Source organism: Notamacropus eugenii, chromosome 1 (assembly GCF_028372415.1).
Source record: "Notamacropus eugenii isolate mMacEug1 chromosome 1, mMacEug1.pri_v2, whole genome shotgun sequence".
Lineage (NCBI taxonomy): Eukaryota > Metazoa > Chordata > Mammalia > Diprotodontia > Macropodidae > Notamacropus > Notamacropus eugenii.
In genome coordinates this window covers 608,052,205-608,074,704 of record NC_092872.1, presented here as the reverse complement: position 1 = coordinate 608,074,704, position 22,500 = coordinate 608,052,205, and the positions used below count along the sequence as shown (strand labels likewise).

Sequence of the window (22,500 nt, the reverse complement as noted above, 5' to 3'; positions counted from 1 at the left end):
GAAGGGGCAAAGGGACCCATAAATCTCTCATTGTGAAGAGCTAGAAAATATACAGCTTATTTGCAGCCCACTTAGCTATTCTGGCCCCGACTACCTCCCATGCTCTTAGCCACCTCTATCTTTGCTCAATGAGCTACACCTCCCACACTTGGCAAGCAACTCAGGACAGGGAAGTGAGCATACTGGCAATATGTGCAAGAGAAGCAATAATTTTTTTGATTGTAACTAGTTGGTTAATCAATCAGTAAGGACTTATTAAGCACTTACTATGTGCCAGGCACTGTGCTACGTGCTGGGGAGCTTACAATCTAATGATAGAGACAATATGCAAACAATTATGTACAAGTAAGCCACGTCAGGATAAGCTGGAGAAAATCAACAGACAAGAAAGTCTGCTCCTTTTTGTCCACTTCTAGTTGCATCTCTAATTGGTGATCTTCCGAACAACATATATTTGCACTAGCATTAAGGGGAATTAGGAAAGGCTTCTTATAGGAGATGGGACTTAAAGGAAGCCATGGAAGCCAAGGGATGGAGAGGAGAAGGGAGACAATTCCAGGCATGGAAGATAGCCAGGGAAAATGCCTGGAGCTGACAGATATGGTGTCTTGTGCAAGGAATAGCAAAGAGGCCATTGTCACTGTACAGAAAAATAGGCTGGGCTAGGTAAGGTGTAAAAGTTGGGGCTGGAGTAGGTTATAAAGGGCTTTGAAATGCTACGCAGAGAATTTTACCTTTTATCCTGGAGTTAATAAGTACCCATTGGAATTGACTGAATAGGCTAGATGACATGGTCAGACCTGTACTTTAGTAAGGAAAATTTGAAAGCTGAGTGGAGGATGGAATGGAATGGGGAGAGACCTGAGGAAAGGGGACCAATGATGAGGTTATTGCTACAGTTCAGGCATAAGCTGCCTGCACCAGGGTGCTGGGAATATCAGAGGAGAAAAGAAGCATATGGGGAGATGTCATGAAGGCAGAACTGACATGACTGACAACTAATTGGATATGGAGGCCCCAAGAGGGTGAGGAATGACATCTAGGTTGTGAACTTTGGTGTCTGAAAGGATAGTGGCACCTTCAATAATAATAATAAGGAGGTTAGGGAGAGATAAGGAGCTCAATTTTGGACATGTTCAGTTTAAAATGTCTATAGGACATGCAGTTTGAGATATTCCACAGAGATGATAACTGAATCCATGAGAAGTGATAAGCTCACCAAGTGAAAGAGAATAGATAAAGAAGAGAAAAAGTCCTAAAACAGAGTCCTGTGGGATATTATTATTACTATTATTATTATCACCATTAGAAACAGTACATTAGATCTTCCTGAAATCCTCACACCAATCTTTTCATAGAGAGTAACTTAAAACTTCTGAATATTTGATTTGAGAGCAAAAACTGTTTGTTTTCCCAGCATGTAAGAAGTTATACCCTTTGGATCTTCTTGATTTTTTTTCCTCAGCAAAACTGAAAAAGTTAGGAATTTTGTTCTTAATCTAAGAGAACATTAGTCTGGTTGTTTTAGAAGTAAGCCCACTAGCAAAGGCTTGTTTACTTGACTTGTATCTTAGGTAAAAATTATATCAGAAAATCTAATTTACTGTCTAAATCATGTTTTGTTGGGAATTCATCTTTACAGAGGTGGCATTCCTTCTGAATCCTTAGAAATATTTTATACTTCCATGGTTATATTGTTGCTTACAGGGGGTTGCATTTCTACTTTTTTTCCTGAACTATTCAACGCATTTTCCGTAGAGGACTATAAATTCTGCTCATCAGAGATATCTTCTGACCCAGACTGCTTCTCTGGATCTGTCTGGATCTCATCGAATATCATGTTTGTGTGGGCACTGCATAGGACTTGGGCTGTTGTAATCTGTCTGCTTGTTTGATGATCTATGGGCTGTGGTTATGGTTTTCGTTATGTATGTCCATCATCCCTGGGGTACTACTCTTTTGGGGCACTTCTCATCTTGCCTTTTTTCTTGTTCTTATTTTTCTTGTTCTTGTTTTTATTCAGTTCTTTAATGGGGATACACATACATTTGCCAGTTCTCTCCCATTTGTGCATTTTTCTGATATTATCTTTGATCTGGATCCTGATTTCTGGTCAAACCAATTTGTCTAACATGGTTTATGATTCTGGCTAGAAGAAAGAAAGGCTGGTGGAGTTTGCTCAAATTTCTCTCACACACACACACACACACACACACACACACACACACCTTGCTGCCCCCATTTATTCAGGGCCCAGTGCCTGTATTATAATTTTGAGATCTGTAGCATCAAACCTTCATTATCCCACTTTTCTCTTATTATTTCCCTTAATATCTTGCCCTTTTGTTCCTTTTTTAAAATAATTTTTCATTATTTTGTCTAAAAGCTATACTCTATAAAGTATCTAACCTATAAAGTAATTTGGCACAGAGTTAAAACAATAGATAAACTTGGGCAGAATCATAATTTTTGCTATGTTTCTAAAGGTTATATTGGAGAGGCCAAAGACGAGTCAACTAAAAATCAAATGAAACAAGTTTAGCTAAATTGCACAACAGAAAAAAAACCTAACACGAATCATCAATGTTTCTGTATGTTACCAACAAAACCCAAGAGGGAGAGAAATTCTACTCAAAATAACTATAAAATATATAAAATCCTTAGGATTTCATTTACCAAGACATACACTGGAATTATATTGACATAACAGAATTCTTTTTGAATTACCAAAGTTCTAGCTTTAAACATCTAGGAAAAATAATAAAATTAATCTGGAGAAACAAAAGGTCAAGAATCTCAAAGCAATAATGAAAAAAAGTGAGAAAGAACGAGTTCTAACTGTTCCAAATCTTAAACTATAATACAAAGAAGTAATTATCAACATTTTTTTTAATATTTGTTAAAAAAGAGAGGTTGATCAGCGAAACATATTAGGTATACAACATTATAAAAGCAAACAAATCAACAAGCTTTACTGTTTGATAAACCCAAAGATCCTAGATACTATACTGGGGTGCCAACTCTATATTCATCAAAAACAGCTAGAAGACTGGAAAGAAGTCCAGCAGAAATTAGGTAGAGACCAACACCTCAAATAATATACCAAAGTAAGTTCCAAATAGGTATGACTTAAACACAAAAGATGACATCATAAACTAATTAACAAAGCAAGGATGAAATTACCTTTCAGATCTGTGGATAGGAGAATAGTTTGTGACCAAACAAGGGACAGAGAGGGCTAATGAAGATAAAATGGATAATTTGGATTTATAAAATTTAAATTTTGCAAAAACAAAACTAGTTCCATTAAAATTAGAAGGGAAGCTGGTAACTGGGGGAAAAGATCTTTCCATCAAGTTTCTTTGATACAGTTTCCATTTCCAAGATACATAAGGCAGAGACTCAAATTTATAAGAAAAAAGCCATTCCCAAATAAATATTTGGTCACAGACTAGGGAGAAGTAGTTTTCAAATGAAGGAGTCTAAACTATCAACAACCAATACTGAAATATATAATGTGTTTCCTTACCTGATAGGGACATGGAATATGATATTCTCTGCAGCGTTCTTGTATCCATGTTGTTTCCCATATGCCACGGTAGGCTTGTTCATAAAAATAGCATCCAATTACAACCAAGAGTGGTACAAGATACAGAATACTGAACACACCAATCCGGATCATGAACTTCACCAACTTGTCTTGATTTTCCTTTTCTAATGGAATCTCAATGCGAACTCTGTTTAAGGATATGATACCAGCTAATAGAAGAGAAACTCCAACTACCACATACAGGCAGAGGGGAGCCAGAACAAAGTATCTCAATGCATCAACATCGTAGAGGCCAACAAAACATACGCCACTGATATTGTCACCTTCAATTTTATTCATAGCTAAAAGGATGATAGTGAGAGTTCCAGGAATGCCCCATGCACTGGCATGAAAAAGTAATGCTTTCTTCTCAATAGCTTCACTCCCCCACTTTGGCACAGCTGCCAAAAACCATGTGATTGTAAGTATGACCCACCAGACACTGCCAGCCATGGTAAAGAAATAGAGCACCATGAAAAGCATAGTGCAGGCTTTATTATGAGACCCTTGTGTCACTGTGGAAGCCTTGTACTGGGCAGGGCTAGATGCATTGCAGGCTACTCGATCCTCAAGCAAAAACCCAATGAAGAAAATTAATGACACCATCATGTAGCAGACAGCGTAAAATATAATAGGCCTTTCAGGATAGCGGAATCTTGTAACATCAATTAAAAAAGTTAAAAAAGTAAACAATGTAGCAGAGAGGCAAATGATGGAAATCAATCCTATAAAATATCGAGCAAATGAAAGTTCTTCTCGTCTAAAGTACATATTTGGACAAGGAGGTGAACAATCACGCACATGAAGAAAAGAATAGCCCAGATCAGGATCAATTTTCAACTCTCGGGGACACCAGAAACCATAGTCTCTTTGAACTGCCACTGGGGCTCCTTCAGTTGGCTCTCCAGCTAAATGAAGATCTATCAGACGAGGATAGGGTTCATCACAATCTGGGAACCTAAGAAGTTTAAAAAAAAAAGAAGTACCTTTACAATCTTAGGTCCTGCTATAAAGATCTAGGTAAGATGGTTCATTTCTTCATTAAGTACCTAGCTTACAATTAAATCAAATATGCTTTTCCCCAAAATAGCCACATTTCTCATAAGTGTGATTAACCAAATCAAGGAGAATAATATGTTTTTTCAGTCAATTTGTTTTTCCTATAAAAGTAAACTTTATTATTAAAATGGCTAAAATAAAATCATTAATTGGCAAAAAAAAACTTAGAAAAGACAAAATACAGGAGCAAGGAAAGTAATGTAAAAGCACTCTGAAAATTATCAAGCACTATACATCCAAATAAGGTATTACTATTATTTAGAATAAGATTTAAAGAAATACAAGTATCCATATACAATTAAATACTTAATCTGCTAACTATTCAGAGTCACTACTTAATTTAACCCTGATTTTTTCCTTGAGGAATAACATTCTCCAGACTAAGTCATTCTGAATGCTTCAAAACCTTCACAATACATGGTACTCATGCTTCAAGAAATAGTGGCTTCCCTACAGTTTTTGATCAGCCTTATTCAATTTAGTTTGTTGACTAATGAAAAGTCTTCTCCAGCCTTCCTGATCAGCAAGAAGGGCCCTCTAAATTCCCTTGACTTTTTTATATCTTTCTTTATCTCATGGCAAAGTAGAAAGAAAAAAAATGCATATGCTAGTATGATCTAGGTGATCCAACAACTGACTCTTCCCTCCAATCTACAGATTCCCTGTCAGTGTGTCTTTCCCAAATTACCTAACTATGTTTCTCCATGGTTTTGTCTTGCTTTCTGCTCTATGCCCTCTTTTTGATGATGCCTTCCCCTCTCTTCACCCAGTTCTCTTTTAATTAGACATAATATTAATTAACATATTTTATTATTTGTTATGTTTATTGCACAGTATTCCATAATTTCTATTCTTAACAGCAGAAACAGATGAGTGGGATGTTTCTTATGTCTCTTTATTTATGTTTAAATCAAGTTTTACTTTTGTATATGCTTTTGTGGGGTTCTTAAAAATGTAATTTTGCTTAGGTATTTGCTTTCAGTGGATTCTTAATGCAAAGAAAGTTGTACTTCCAAGCTTGGATTCATTTTTAAAGCCCTAAGAAACTATTTAGGTCTTCAGAAGTGAAATTATTGCTCTAAATTAACAAACGCTATTTTTTTCCAATTCACATGATAAAAAAACAACCAATGCAAATTTAAGTGATTTTCTCACCTATTACATTCCATGTCTTCTGGCCAAGGAACACCAAACATTTCCATGAGTTTGGAACATTCACTGTATGCCCGCTGACATAACCTACGACAGGGTAGTGTAACACGTCCATATTCCATACATATAGGTGCGTACAGTGCACAGAGAAAAGGACGGAAATCTCGGGAACAATCCAGATTCACCATAGGGTGAAATGGCTAGAGAGAGAAGGTAGAAATCGAACAATTAAATAAAAGTTCCACATGACTGTTTTTCATTATTAAAAAACTTTCACCCTTTGTAGGCAAATTTAATAGAATCATATGTTTAGAGGCTATAGGGAACTTGGAGATAACCTGACCCAATTTCCCCATTTTATAGATTAGGAAACTGAGGTCCAGAAATGAAACTTGTCAAAGTGTCAGCTAGTAAGTGGCAGAGTCAGGATATGCAACCAGGTCCTCCAATTCCACATCTGGTATTCTCTGCACTGCACCACATTTCATTGCCTTTTGTTTTTAATTTTGTTTCCAAAAAGTATGAGTCTGGTTCTCAGGCTCTAAAATTCACATGAAGTAAACAAAGCTAACGTTTTAACATGATATTCAGGAAACTCAGACAGAGAAAAATACAATAGCTGAAAAAGTTAAAACCACACCAGAACAATCATTTACAACCACCAGTATAGTCTCATGTTACACAAGAAATCTGGACTTTAAAAGCTCATTGTAAACTAAATCATATTTTTCTTCCTGTCTTACATTATAATATGTGGAAGGTGCTCTGTGTCAATTACTGACTGATTTTCAATTGGTAATGACTATTCCTACTCTTCCACTCCTAGGTGTGCTGGGAATGGAAGCTCAATTCCATGTGGACAGTCTCGGGCGGGTAAAGGTGGGAACTTCTAAATCTTAGAGTTCTCATGAGGCCCCCCAGGAAAACGGCTGGGAATCGAGGTGAACCGAGCTATCTCGTGTATTTCCGCCTCTTCCCGTGAGAAACGTGATGGGAGGAGTATCCCCCTCGAGACTGTCCCGGATCTGGGCACGCCTATTGTTATCTAACAGGCACGGTATTCAGATGCGAACTATGCGACTGGAGAGCTTAATTGGGGTGAGGAAAGCCTGAAGGCTCTCTTGGGTGGAGGGGCCACGTGTGAGGACAGAAGGCTCCGCTTTTCCTCTCTCCGCTCTTCCCTCCCCCTCTCTCCCCACTTACACTTCTACTTCCAATCTCTTATTGTAAGATCTTTGCCTCCTTGGGAGATCTTTCTCTCTCCCTCCTAAGGAAGAATTCCCCCTGCACTTGTAACCGAGACCCTGAATAAAGCTCAACCCTTGTTTGACTCTGGAAGGTCTCTTCTCTCATACGACTATCCGGTTTGGCCAGCCGAAGACCTCCGATAGAGGTAAGGTAAGAAGACTCGGGTAGCCCACAGGCCTCTAGGCCTGGCATAGGTGGTCTGTCAAGTAAATCTTTAAAACATCACATTATTCAACATTTTATTACTTCTATCTAATTTTCTAATTTTCTTATATGCAAAACTATTTCTCTAACTAGATTATAAACTTTGGATAGTTCTACTTGTAGAGAATATGGTTGGAAGAGAAATGCTCATATGTCTGAAAACCTTTGTGATTAAGGCACTATTTTCTTCTTTCACACTGCAAGTAGATGATACAACAGATGAAGTTAAAGATGTTCATTTGATTACATATGTAAGACATGTTGTTGAAACTAATGCCAGACAAAATTTGTTATTATTTTGCAAACTTACAGATGGCAATGACAAATCCAAAGAAAATTTCAGGGTAGCTGATGGATATTATATGGAAGATTTATATTGGACCTTCTAATGACAGAACTCCATTGATTTCAGGACAAAAGGTAGCAACATAGATAGAACACTGGACTTGGGAGTCAGGAAGACATGACTTTGAATCCTGTATTAGAAATGTAATAACTGTGTGACCATGGACAAGTCATTTAATATTTCTTGGCCTCAGTTTTGCCATGTGTAAAATTAAGGAGTTGGATATGATAGATGAACCTTAAGGTCCATTCCAGCTCTTAATCTATATTCATATGAAAACACTTCATTAAAGAGGAGGATCCTCATGCAATATGGGCACATCACATGCTTCACAATCACTTGTATCAAAAAATGAGAAGCTACATATAGTATTTTAAGCTATTATAAGAGCAATCAGTTTTTTTAAAAAGAAGGCCCTTTGTAAAATTGTGAGATACAGGGACAAGGTAGAGATTCTATATTATATACAATGTCACACACCCATGAACCTCTCACCTCTGCAAAGGAGTGGTGTGCAGGTGTCTTCTCATTTCTCTTCTTTGGGGCCATGCTTGTACTTGGCAGCTTTGCAACATTCACTAATGATTTTTTGGGTGGTTGTGTTCCCATTTACATTGTTGCAGCTATTGTATATATTGTTTTGTTGGCTCTGCTTACTTCACTCTGCATCAGATTGCATAAATCTTTCCATGCTTCTTTATATTCATCATTAATGTTCACAGAAATATTCTATTACATTCATGTGCCACAACTGTTTAATCATTAACCAATCCATAGGCATCTACTCCTCCCCTCCCCCAATTCTTTGCAATCACAAAAAGTGCTGCTATAAATATTTTGGTATAATGGGGATTTCCTTCTTATCAATGACTTCTATGGGACAGTAAGCCTAGTTACCCTGTTTTGTCTTGCCACTGGATTTCCAATGACTCTGGGAGAGTGGGGTTGACAACTTGGTTGAATTTTGCCTCACTTAAGCCCAATTAAATGCAAGTCATCATCCCATGATGTCACTGGTCCTCTTAAAAAATGAAGAACAAACAACAATCAGCCTAGCAATGGGAACTTTTTCAAAGGATATGGACATTTTAGCAACTTCGTAAATTGCTTTCCAGAATGGTTGTGCCAATTCATAGCTCCACCAACAATGCACCAATGTGCAGTTTAATCGTTAGCATAAATCCAAAGTATTTTTCCCAAATACCAACAATGCACTAAAGTGTCTATCTTCCTATAGCTTCTATAATATTAACAATTCTTATTTTCTGTCATTTTTGCCAATCTGCTGAGTACGAGGTGAAACTTTACAGGTTTTGATTAGTTTCTCTTATTAGTCATCTGAAGTATTTTTTTCACATGCTATTAAAAGTTTGTAATTCTTCTTTTGAGAACTATTTATTCATATATGTTTCTACATTCCTAATCTATTGGGGAATAACTTTTGATCATATATATCCATCTGATTGTTTATATATCTCAAATAGCAAATAGAAGGGAATGTGTCCTCCAAGACATTTGAGTGAATCTAAACATTTCTGAATAAATAGTGCAAGAAAAAGGAAAATGAGCCAACACCTGATAGGGCAGAAGACCCTGTAGGTTGCTAAAAAATCATGCAACTCCTGAATTGGTGAAGAGGAAAATAAGCAGAAAAATAAATAAAATATATGTAAATAAAATGTAAAGAACAGGAAAAAGAATACTTAACTAACCTTATCATAAGAAAAGACATGAATTAAGTTATAAATAAACTCTCACAGGAAAAATTAAACAGGACCAAAAGGATTTACAAGCAAATTCTACCAACCATTTAAAGAACAATTAATTCCTATACTATATAAGCTACTTGAAAAAAAATTGGGAAAGAAGGGATCCAACTTCCTTCTATGACAGAAATATAATCTTGATACCTAAACCACAGAAAGTCAAAACTAAGAATGAAAATTATAGATCAATCTCCTTAATGAATTGCTGATGTAAAAATTTTAAGTAAAAAAAACTAGCAAAGAGACGTTAGCAATATATTACAAATATCATACACTATAAATGACACTGGATTGGTACCAGAAATTGGGAAATTATTAGGAAAACTACAAATATAAAACAAAAATCATAGTTATTTCAAAAGATGTAAAAAAGGCTTTTGATAGTATATAATATCCATTCATGTTAACACTATAAAGGACAGGAACAAATGGAGCTTTTCTTAAAATAAGTAGGATCTAAAACCAATAGCCAAAATTACCTGTAATGGGGATAAGCTAGTGGCCTTTCCAAAAAGATCAAAGATAAAGCAAGGATATCCAGTATTACTATTACTATTCAATGTCTGTACTAGAAATCCTAACTATAGCAATTAGACACGAAAAAGAAATTAAATGAAAAAGCATAGACAGGGAAAAAACAAAATGATCACTTCTGCAAATGATAGAATGTTTTATTTAGAGAACCCTAGAGTTAACCAAAAAACTAAATGAAAGAATTAAAATGTCAGCAAAGTTGTAGGATATGAAATAAACCCACATAAATCATCAGTATTTCTGTATATTACCAATAATATCCAGCAGGAAGAGACAGAAAGAGAAATTCCATTTAAAATAACTACAGACAGTATAAAACATAAAAATCTACCTGCCAAGAAAAACACAAAAACAACATGAACACAAATACAAACATAAACATAGCTACAAAAAAAGGGACAGATCTAAATAATTTGGGAAATAGTAATTGCTCATAAGTTAAGTCAATAAATTAAAAATGATCATTCTACCTGTTAATTTACTTATTCAGTCCCATGCCAACCAAACTACCAAAGAAAACTCTATAGAACTAGAAAAAAATAACAAAATCAATCCAGAGGAATAAAACGTCAAGAATACCAAAGGAATCAATGAAAAAGAGTGGGAAAGAAGGGAACCAGTTCCAAATCTCAAACTATAAAGTAAAAATTCTCAAAACAATTTGGTACTGGTTAAAACATATAAAAATTAATTAGTGGAACTAATTAGATATACAACACACAGAAGAAAACAAATCTAGTAGCTTATTGCTTGATAAAGACAAAGATTCCAACTTAAGGATTAAATATCTGATCTTTTTTTAAATTCTGAGAAAACTGGGCAGCAGTATGGAAAGAATTAGGTTTAGACTAACACTCCACACCACATACCAAGATAAACTGCAAATGGATATGACCTAGATATAAAAGGCTACATTATAAACAAATCAGAGAAACGCAGGAAAAAATACCTATGAGATATATGGAGAGGAGAAAAGTTCATGACCAAACAAGAGATACAGAAGATCACAGAAGATAAAATGGATAATTTTGATTACATAAAATTAAAATGGGTTTTAAAATCTAATAAAGTCAAGATGAAATAGAAAAAATTAGGGAAAAAAACCTTTGGAGAAATTTCTCTGTTAAAGGACTAATTTCCAAGATACAGTAAGAACCTCAGTTTATGAATATAATTCGTTCCGAGATTCTGTTCGTCATGCGATTTGTTTGTACACAAAAGTGAATTTTCCCATAGGAAATGATGCAAAGTCAGATGATTGGTACCATATCCCCAAAAAATATTCATGTAAAATGATTATTTACAATTTTAAATAAGTTTTTTTGTTCCTAATGTGCCTGAAATACAATAGTAATGATTAGTACACAATATAAACTGAAAATAAAATAAATTAACCTGCACTTTACCTTTGAGAAGAGTCGTGGCTGGCATGAGGGAGATGAGAGGGAGGAGGAGGAGAAAGGGTTATTGTTTGAAAGGACAATCTCCTTCTTTGAGAACATCAGGGGTTTCAACATTGGAGTGTTCTCTCTTATGCTACTTTCACTAAAAGTAAGACTAACACTACTGCCTTCACTTATTTTTTTTTTAGTATCACTTTCATATTTTGACTCACTGATTTTTTTCTTTACATTTGCTTCTGACTAGGAATCTATCTACGACCCTTGTTTTTGATGATTTTTTCATAATGTCACAGAAATGTTACACTGCATTATCGTTAAAAAATATTTGTGGCTCTCATTGCTACAGTCTTATTTGGGTGATGTTTTCCAACAAAATTTTGATGTTCATACTGTGGATTTTTGTTTGTCCTTCAAGACAAATTTTGCAAAAAGTTTTTCCTTGTTCAGCAAAGCATATGCAAACCAGATTACTTGTAAACTGAGGCTCTACTGTATATAAAAAACTAAGTCAAAGTCATAAGAATTAGAGCCATTTACCAATTGACAAAAGCTCTAAGAATATGAAAAGGCAGTTACTTCCCATGGGAAGAAACCAAGACCAATTGGACACCTATGAAAAAAATATTCCAAATCATTACTAAGTAGAAAAATTCAAATTAAAGCAATTCTGATGTTCCACCTCACATTCATCAAATTGGCAAAGGAAAGAATAGAAAATGACAATTATTGTTGGAAAACAAGCACACTAATTCAACCTGTGAATGAGTACAACCATTCAGGAAAGCAATCTGGAATTATATGTTAAAAGTCACTAAGCAGTGCTTATCCTTTGATCCAGCTATACTATCACTAAGCCTAAATTCAAAAGGGTTTTAAAGAAAAAGGAAATGACCTATATGTACAAAAATACTTAGATCAGCCTTTTGTGGTTGCAAAAGGCTGGAAACTAAGGAGAATATCCATCAGTTGGGGAATGACAGAATAAATTAGGGTATATGAATGTGATGGAATGTTATTGTGCTGAAAGAAATACATAATTTCAAAGAGACATGAAAAGACTTGTATGAATTGATGCAGAGTGAATTAAAGTGAACCAGAAGAACAATTTATATGATTACACCAATATTACAAGAATAAACAATTTTGAAGACTTTAATTTTAAAAAATTATATCACCAAACTGAATCTGCTCTCTACAAAGTTACCCATGACCTCTTAATTGCCAAAATGTTTAGTCCTGATCTCTCTCAATTTATTGCTCTATGTAACATTATTGATCACTTTTTGACCTCTCTGGGTCTTCATGATGTCATAGTATGCTGGATTTCTCCTACCTATATGATCACTTCTTTCCACATTCTAATGCATCCTCCACTCAGTTATGGAACTGATTGATGTTCCTAAAATGCTGGTCTGATCATGTCACTTCCCTCCATTCAATAAACTCCAGTGACTCCCTATTACCTCCAGGATCAAAACCAAAATCCTCTTGTTTGGCTTTCAAAGTACTTCATAACCTGGTCCCTTCCTACCTTTCTATTCTTCTTATACCTTAACTCCTTTCATGTATTTTGCAATCCAGTGCAATCTTTGCTGTTCCTCACACATGACAACTCCATCTCCTATAAGCATTTTCACTGTCCTCCAGGCTTGGAATTCTTTCCCTTCTTGTCTCCACTTCCTAACTTACCTGGCTTCCTTGATATCTCAACTAAAGTCCTAGCTCTTCTTAAACCAGAAACTATCTGCATGTGTAGCTGAGGTGGTATGGAGGAGTATTTCAACTTCCCTAGCTCCACTAATGAGCTGTGAGGAATGAATGAAACTGCAGCAAGTACTTGAAAGGGTAGCCATAGAGGTTGTGTCATAAGTTTGGGGAGAGGGAGGGGCAGATTTCAGTGACAGCTAAAAGATGGTAGGAATGGGAAAGGAAAAAAATTTAGAATAAAGAAAATGTTTTGCCTATGAAACAGGCATTTAGGAGGGCACAGTGGAGGGGAATGGGTGGTGTTTGGTTGTTGCTGTGGGGTAGAATGCTTGAGGTGTCTGTGAATAAAGAATTACGTGGTGGGGGATGAGGAATTGGGTTTGGATGATGACCTACAGGAGTTCAGAATCACTGGGATGTGTAGGGTCTGACGAGGTATGAGAATTTCATCACTTCGAATGGAAGGAGTCACTTTTTCCTAAAATTGGTGGGAGAGCAGACTGAAGACAAGTGCAAAAGGAGATGGAAGGCATAATGAATTGTCCTCTTCCCTTTGAAAGCTGGAGATTTGGCAGGAAATAGCAGAGCAGGAGATGGAAGTCCCATTCCTCAATAACTTTCTTCTTCCTTTTCCATCAAGGGATAGGCACAGCAAGAAGGAAGGCCTGAGGTTAAAGGGAAGGTTGTTCCTTTTTGCATCAGTGGTTCTCCACATCTCAGTTGGGAGATTAGGCTAGCTGGAGGCAATGGCACCTGACTTGAGCCTTCACAGAAAAGAAGAGACTGCAATATGTCCAAGAATGACTGCATGAATGCATAAAAAGGGATAGCTCGTCAAATTTGGGAAACACTGATTAGTCCTATTTGGATGAAACACAGAATATATGAAATGGAATAATCAGAATGGCAAGTTTGAGGCAGAACGAAGTTCTAGTCTAAGAAATTTCTATTTTATTCTAGAATTAACAAAGACTCACGAAAGGCTTCTGGATATCGTAAGAGAAAATACATTAAGAATATTATTTTGGCAGCTGTGTTAAGGATGAATTGGTAAGGGGTAAGAGGTAATAGCCATAGAGGCTTGCTATTACAACAGTCCAAACAAGAAGTAATGTGGGTCTAAACTAGGTCAAGTGATAATACCGAAGACAGATTAAGGAGATGCAGAGATAAAATCAACAAAACTTGAAAAAATGACTGAATGGGGGAAGGAGTAGAGACTGAGGGAGAAAGAAAGTTTAGCATGATCTTAAAGTAATAAATCTGGGTGATTGGAAGTATGGTGATGACTTCAACAGAAATGGAAAAATTTAGAAGAGGGGTTGATTAAAGGGTGGAGGAAGAAAATTAGTTCACTTTGGGATATAATGAATTTGAAGGAAAAACAGGAAATGCAAATGGAGCTATCTAGCAGACAGGTGGAAGTATGGGACTGAGGTTAAAGAAAAAGTATTTTCTGCCTGCTGCAAGCTTTCTTGGTATGCCATACCCTTGCCCATTCTCCACTGGCCAGTTGCAATAAGCCTCAGACACCAATTTTTCCCAGTTAGGGGAGGTGGTAATTGGGTTTCCAGTTATCTAGTTAACCCTTAGCTTAAGGAACCCCACAGTTGCCCAGGACACATTATTATTAAAAGCCGAGAAAGACAGAACTCTACTAAACTGTTTTTAGGACTCAGGGAAGTGGTAAAGCAAAGAAGGAGAACTACAGATTATTAACATTAATGAATACTGGTTAAAAATTTTAAATAAAATTCTTCCAAACAAATACAGCAATTCATTTAAGAATCATTCATTTAGACCAAGATGGATTTATACAAGGGATGAAAGGCTAGTTTACCATTAGGAAAACAATTTACACAATTATATTAAAAACAAAAATAAACCATATGATTATCTCAACAAATGCAGAAAAATTCTCTGACAAACTCTAAATTTTGTCAATTAATGCTAAAAATTCTACAAAATAGAGCATAGAGGGAACTTTTTTTTAATTCTTTTAATATTTGACTTTATTGATAGTAAGTTTGACTTAATTTATTTTTTTTGTCTTTGAATATTTTATTTATTTGTTTATTTAACTTTTAACATTCATTTTCACAAAATTTTGGGTTCCAAATTTTCTCCCCTTTTGTCCCCTCCTCCCACTCCAAAACACCGAGCATTCTAATTGCCCCTATCACCAATCTGCTCTCTCTTATAGAGGGAACTTTTAAAATACCATAAAAAGTATCTAAAACCAAAGGTAGTAAACCCCACATGCAATGGAGAGAAGCTTTCCCATTAAATATAGGAGTAAAAGAAGAATGCTGCATAGTCCTGCTATTCTTTAACATCGTTCTAGAAATGCAAGGAATAGTAATAAGATGAGAGAAATTAAACGTATAAAGATAGGCAAATAGAAGACAAAACGACATCTATTTGCTAATTACTTGGTGGTTTACTTAGAAAATCCTAGAGAATGAGAAGAGAAATTAATTGGAATAATACTTTCAAAAAAGTTACTAACTACATAATAAGCCTACAAACATCAATAGCATCTTTATATAACGACAGTAAACTCCAAGAGAATAACAGAAAGTGAAATTCTCATTCAAAATAACCACAAAAATGCAAAAAATTTGGGAGTTGATTTAACAAAACACAAAAAACATTTGTACAAATTCAACTGTAAAACACTCCTTTCAAAAAGAAAAACTTCAAATAGTTGGAAGAATATTTAGTGTCTATGGCTGGGCTGTACCAATATAATAAAGATTAGAATTTTACAAAAGTCAACTTATAGATTTAATACTATATCAAACTACCAAAGGGATACTTTACAGAGCTAGATAAAATAATATCAAATTAATTTGGAGAAATCAAAGCTACAGAATATCTGAAGGGAAACAAGAAAATGGTAAGAATGGAGGAATAGTATTTCCAGACCGCAAACTATATCATAAAATAGTCATTATCAATACCATTTGATAGTGGTCAAAAACAGAAAATTCTATCAGAACAACAGACTAGGGACAGTAAAATTATAATGAGAACTGAATGACCCAGTGTTTAATAATTCCCCAAACTTCCTATCCCAGGAATTGCTGGGAAAACTGAAAGCATTCTGGAAGAAATTAGGTTTTGACCAACATCTTATACCATACTCCATAATAAATTCAAAGTGGATGACCTGAATGTTAAAGATCATAAAGCACAAAAATTTCAAGGGAAATAGATCACATGCTTTTCAAGACACATAAGTGAGGTGAATATTAAAGATCATACCAATAGAAAATCAGAAGAAAGGGGGGGGGCGGAGCCAAGATGGCTGAGTAGAAAGACGCACATACACTAACTCTTTCCCCACAGCCCATAAAATACCTGTGAAGAAAGACTCTCAACAAATTCTAGAGCAGCAGAAGCCACAGAACAATGGAGTGGAGATTTCCAGCCCAGGGTGACCTGAAAGGCCGAAGGGAAAGGTCTGTCCCACTGGATGTGGAGTGGAGCCCAGCCCAGCCTTGGCCGCACTGCATGGCACCAAGGAGGATGGGCAAGCAGGCCTCAGGGGTGGAATATCCAGTGGCAGTAGCTTTGGTTTGCAGATCTCTCAATCCACAGGTGCCAGAGGTCAGTGAGAGGATTTTTTCAGCTGCCTGAGAAGGGAGCAGGGTTTTGCCATAGCTCCAACCTCAGGAGGCAGTGGTAGAGGCCACATCAGGCAGCAGCAGCTCCCACAGCAGCCTGCATCCATTGTTGGATTGTAAAGCCCCTGGGGGATCTGAGCAGCTGATCTGTACCTCAGCCCTGGGTGGCAGCCCTGCCCACATCTAATGCTCCTGGAGGAACTGAGCAGCTGATCTTTATCTCACACTGAATGACGGACCTGCCCCCACCGAAAGCCCCTGGGGGAATCAAGCAGTTTATCTGACTCTCAGCCCCTAGTGCTGGCTTGGCAGAACTGGAGGCCAAGTGGCTATGGAGAAGGAACTCTATTACTCACAGATTCTGGGCACAAAAGTTTCTGGTTGCTCCCAGACCAGTGTACACGTTTAACTGTGCCACATTGGAGAAACAGATCTTACAGATCCCCAGAGTATACCCTACTCTTGACAAAGGACCCAAAAGTCAAGTAATTGGTTGGGAAAATGTCCAAAAAAGGGAAAAAAAATAAGACTATAGAAGGTTACTTTCTTGGTGAACAGATATCTTTTCCCATCCTTTTGGATGAGGAAGAACAATGCTTACCATCAGGGAAACACATAAAAGTCAAGGCTTCTGTATCTCAAACATCCAAAATAAATATTCAATGGTCTCAGGCCATGGAAGAGCTCAAAAAGAATTTTGAAAATCAAGTAAGAGAGGTGGAGGAAAAATTGGGAAGAGAAATGAGAACAATGCAAGAAAATCATGAAAAACAAGTCAACAACTTGCTAAAGCAGACCCCAAAAAATGCTGAAGAAAATAACACCTTTAAAAATAGGCTAACTCAACTGGCAAAAGAGGTTCAAAAAGCCAATGAGGAGAAGAATGCTTTAAAAAGCAGAATTAGCCAAATGGAAAAGGAGGTTCAAAAGCTCACTGAAGAAAATAGTTCTTTAAAAATTAAAATGGAACAGATGGAGGCTCATGACTTTATGATAAACCAAGAAATCATAAAATAAAACCAAAAGAATGAAAAAATGGAAGATGATGTGAAATATCTCATTGGAAAAACAACTGACCTGGAAAACAGATTCAGGAGAGACAATTTAAAAATTATGGGACTCCCTGAAAGCCATGACCAAAAAAAGAGCCTAGATATCATCTTTCATGAAATTATCAAGGAAAACTGCTCTGATATTCTAGAACCAGGGGGCAAAATAAATATTGAAAGAATCCACCAAATACCTCCTGAAAGAGATCCAAAAAGAGAAATTCCTAGGAACATTGTAGCCAAATTCCAGAGTTACCAGGTCAAGGAGAAAATATTGCAAGCAACTAGAAAGAAACAATTTGAGTGTTGTGGAAATACAATCAGGATAACACAAGATCTAGCAGCTTCTACATTAAGGGATCAAAGGATGTGGAATATGATATTCCAGAAGTCAAAGGAACCAGGATTAAAACTGAGAAAAATACTTCGGGGGAAAAATGGTCTTTCAATGAAATAGAGAACTTTCAAGCATTCTTGATGAAAACACCAGAGCTGAAAAGAAAATTTGACTTTCAAACACAAGAATCAAGAGAAGCATGAAAAGGTAAACAGGAAAGAGAAATCATAAGGGACTTACTAAAGTTGAACTGTTTACATTTCTACATGGAAAGACAATATTTGTAACTCTTGAAACTTTTTTCAGTATCTTCGTAGTTGGTGGGATTACACACACACACACACACACACACACACACACACACACAGAGAGACAGAGAGCACAGGGTGAGTGGAATAGGACGGGATCATATCTAAAAAAATGAAATTAAGTGATGAGAGAGGAATATATTGGGAGGAGAAAGGGAGAAATGGAATGAAGCAAATTATCTCTCATAAAGGAGGCAAGAAAATGTCTTTTCAATGGAGGGGAAAAGGGGGGAAGTGAGAGAGAAAACGTGAAGCTTACTCTCATCACATTTGATTCAAAAAAGGAATAAAATGCACACACATTTTGGCATGAAAAACTATCTTACAATACAGGAAAGTGAGGGAGAAGGGGATAAGCAGGGTGGGGGGGATGATGGAAAGGAAGGCAATGGGAGGAGGGAGCAAGTAGAAGTCAACACTCTTGGGGAGGGGCAAGGTCAAAAGAGAGAATAGAAGAAAAGTGGGGCAAGACAGGATGGAGGGAAATACAGTTAGTCTTACACAACATGACTATTATGGAAGTCATTTGCAAAACTACACATATATGGCCTATATTGAATTGCTTGCCTTCCCAACGGGGATGGGTGGGGAGGGAGGAAGGAAGAGAAATTGGAACTCAAAGTTTTAGGAACAACTGTTGAGTATATTGTTCTTGCATACAACTGGGAAATAAATACAGGTAATGGGGTATAGAAATTCATTTTGCCCTACGGGACAAAAGAGAAGATGGGGATAAGGGAAAGAAGGGATGTTAGAAGAGAAGGCAGATTGGTGATAGGGGTAATTAGAATGCTTGGCATTTTGGGGTAGGGGGAGGGAAGAAATGGGAAGAAAATTTGGAACTCAAAATTTTGTGGAAATGTTGAAAACTTAAATAAATTTTAAAAAAAAGAAAATCAGGAGAAAAACAGATCATATCATTTTCACAGTTACGGGGAGGTGAAGTCAACAAAATGAAGGATAGAAGCAATTACAAAAGATAAAATAAGTAATTTTTATTATAATCAATCAAAAAGTTATTGTGCAAACAAAATGCATCTAGGATAAGAAGGCATGCAGTTAAAACCTTTGCATAAGACATCTCTAATAAGGGCTTGGTATTCAAGATACATATACATATATAAAATATATACATATACACACACATACACAAACACATACACATACATCTTGTGTACATATACACATACACACACGATAGCTAAGAAATATCTAGAGTAGTATAGGGTGCTAGACATCGAATCAGGTAAGAACTGTTCAAAATATGCCTCAGGTACTTAATTGTGTGACCCTGGGCAAATCATAAAACCTCTTTCAGCTTGTTTCCTTATCTGTAAAATGGTGATAATAAAAGGTTTTACAGGATTGTGATGAGGATCAAATCAGAAAATATGTAACACTTTTTGCAAACCTTCAAATGTATATAAATGATAAGGTTAAAGACCATTCCCTACAAGACAAGTCATCAAAAGATGTACAGTTTCAAAAGAATTACAAAGTATTAACAACCATATGAAATACTGTTCAACTTACTAGTAGGAAAAATGCAAGTCAAAACAACTGTGAGGTTTCATCTCACATCCATTAAATTGGCAAAGATTACAAAAGTTGGAAATAGTGTAAGAAATTATGAACATGAGAAACACATATATAATGATTACGGTAACATAAATGGGAAAGAAGAAGAAATACAAAGCAATACAAAATGAATCGCAAAATTACAGGGTAGAAGTTTTGTCTCAAAGAAGAGAATCGAAAAGATATGTGTCTTTCTACTCCTTGATAGAGGTAGGTGTATAATGCTTCACAAGATGTCAGGTTTTTGAATATATTAATCAATTTTGCAGAATTTTTTTATTTTTTTCTTCATTATTCTTCATTATAAATGATGGATCTCTGGGACAGGGAAGGGGAGAGATATGAGGGAAAACCTAGGCAAATTTAAAAATAAAAGGATATCAATAAAAATCTAATTTTTAAAAAGAGATCTGGGCATGTTTTAGAAAGATGAGAAAAGAGTAGATAGATAAGACAAAGACTAAGAAAAATGTAAAGGGGGGAAATTTCATGAGGCAAACTTTAGAAGAAGATGGAAAACCATGGATTGAGGGTATAAGCAGAGGATTAATCTTTTTTTTTTTTTTTGGATTAATCTTAATAAGGAGAAGAGTTACCCTGTTCTCCTAGATTGGAGTAATGGTAGAAGCCAGTAAAGTAAAGAAAAATTTGAGATTTTGTATAGGGAAGGAAAAAGAACTTCTTTAAAATAACAAAACTTTTTAGGAATACATTACATATGTGTAAAAATATGCTTTTATGTCAACAAAGCACTTATTAGTTATGAAATATCGCCTTCAAGCAGGGGCTTTCAAGGACCTATCTAAACCGAGGCCATTTAATGGTGTAAGGAGATTTCTGTCTAGAGAGGCACAGCTGGTTTATGAAAGCACAAGGGAATCTTGCTCAGAACATAGTATTTTTGTATGGTCTCTACTGTCTTAGGGAACTAACTGAATTTTTAAACTGAAAACAGAACTAGAAAAAAGTCTAAAGGATGGCTGTATTTCTATAAACAAACAATCATTTAAATATAATGGGGGGGAAATTCTATAGGAGTGGAGGTCAGGAGATTTGAGTGACATTGGGAAAGTTGTTTTGGTTTTTTCTCCACCTTGGTTTCTTTATCCAAAAAATAAGGAGGTTGGTACAGGAGATCTCAAAAGTACCTTTTAGTTCTCAATTTCATGATCCAATTACCGTCTAAATCACTTAAGCCTTTTAAAACTATAGTAAAGTAAAAATAAGACTGGATCTATATAAAGCTTTTGAAACCTTTGCTTTGCCTCTGTTAAGTGGAAGCACCTTAGGTTGTGTATTTTGATTGTGAAAGTTTCATGTTTGAACATCTCTGAAAAAATGCTGATTTCTGATTAAATAAATTAGTAAGAATAAAAGTTTTAAAAAATGAAAAAAATAACTATCTAAAATTAAATTTTGGGTTGTTTTTTTTTTTTGGTAATTAACTAGAAGGTAGAGCAAGCAACCTCCCATTCTTTGTTTAAATTCAAATCAAGCAAGCTTTTGTGCTCCTTCTCCTTTCAAATTTCCATTCCTGTTGCCATAGGAACCCCCTTGCTGACAGCTCTTCAAGCATAGCAACAGGCCAAGCTTAGCTAGGGGTGTGAAAAGGGGAAGGAGTCAAAGGCCAGAATTTGACTCAGGAGAATCAGAATGCCAACCTTTGTCACTCCACAAAGGGCCTGGTAACCATAGAAACTATAGGCTGTACAAAACAGAAAGGGTTTGAAATATCATCTCTACATTTACAAAATGTGAAATCAAATGTGAAATGTGCTTAAAAATACACAACATCTAACCGCTTTCTCTGGGGATCTACTTAGGATAAGTCATAGTTAATTAAAATTTTTAAAAACATTTTTTTTATTTATATCTTTCAATGAAAAGAAGGACCTAAGTTTAAGGTTCCCAACTTTACTTATCTTTTCATTAAATAACTTCTAGTTTGCCTAACAAACATGATCCCTGAAATTTCCTTTTCTGCCTTGACTTGTCAGTTTTAAAAAATTTCTTTCCAGCTTATGAAATATTCTGAAAATTAAAAGAAGGAGCTCTTCCTTTAGCTGTTTATACATTTGACTCTTCTTTAGGAAGTCTTTCCAAAATGCTGATCACATGAGTTACTTCTGAATTATAAATATCTTAGAAGTTAAATCCATACAAACTGTTAAAAAATATTTGGAGAAAACTATTTTAAAAATTAGAAAAAACAAATGTGAAAAATACAAATATGTGTAAAACACTTTGCAAACCTCAAAGTACTATGCAAATGTGAACAATTATTATTATAGCTTAATGAAAATAGTGCTAAGCTAGCTCAGGAAAATAATAACTGTATGTATTCATTATTATTTTTTTAAAACCAAACCAAAAAGAAGTAGCTTTGTAAGTACACAGAGTTGGAAAGTAACACAGAACAAAGCAAATGTAGTAATTTGTTACTGTTGTTTTCTTAGCATAGCTTAATTTTATATATATATATATATATATATATATACATATATATATATGTATATATATACATACACATACTATCAAGAAGTAAGTGGTTCAAATTTCAGTGTTTTGGTTGGAAATCCAGTTTGGTTCAC

General features: G+C 35.6%; 1 protein-coding gene across 1 annotated transcript in view; it reads right to left on the bottom strand.

Moving 5' to 3' along the window:
- FZD3 (frizzled class receptor 3) overlaps window positions 1-22,500 on the bottom strand; it is an 80,012-nt gene that overhangs the window by 11,122 nt on the left and 46,390 nt on the right. Inside the window, exons 3-4 of the mRNA XM_072634809.1 lie at window positions 5,804-6,000; window positions 3,530-4,547 (exon numbers count right to left, since the gene is read on the bottom strand). Coding sequence (XP_072490910.1) covers window positions 3,530-4,547; window positions 5,804-6,000 — 1,215 coding nt within the window. The remainder of the gene's footprint in view (window positions 1-3,529; window positions 4,548-5,803; window positions 6,001-22,500) is intronic.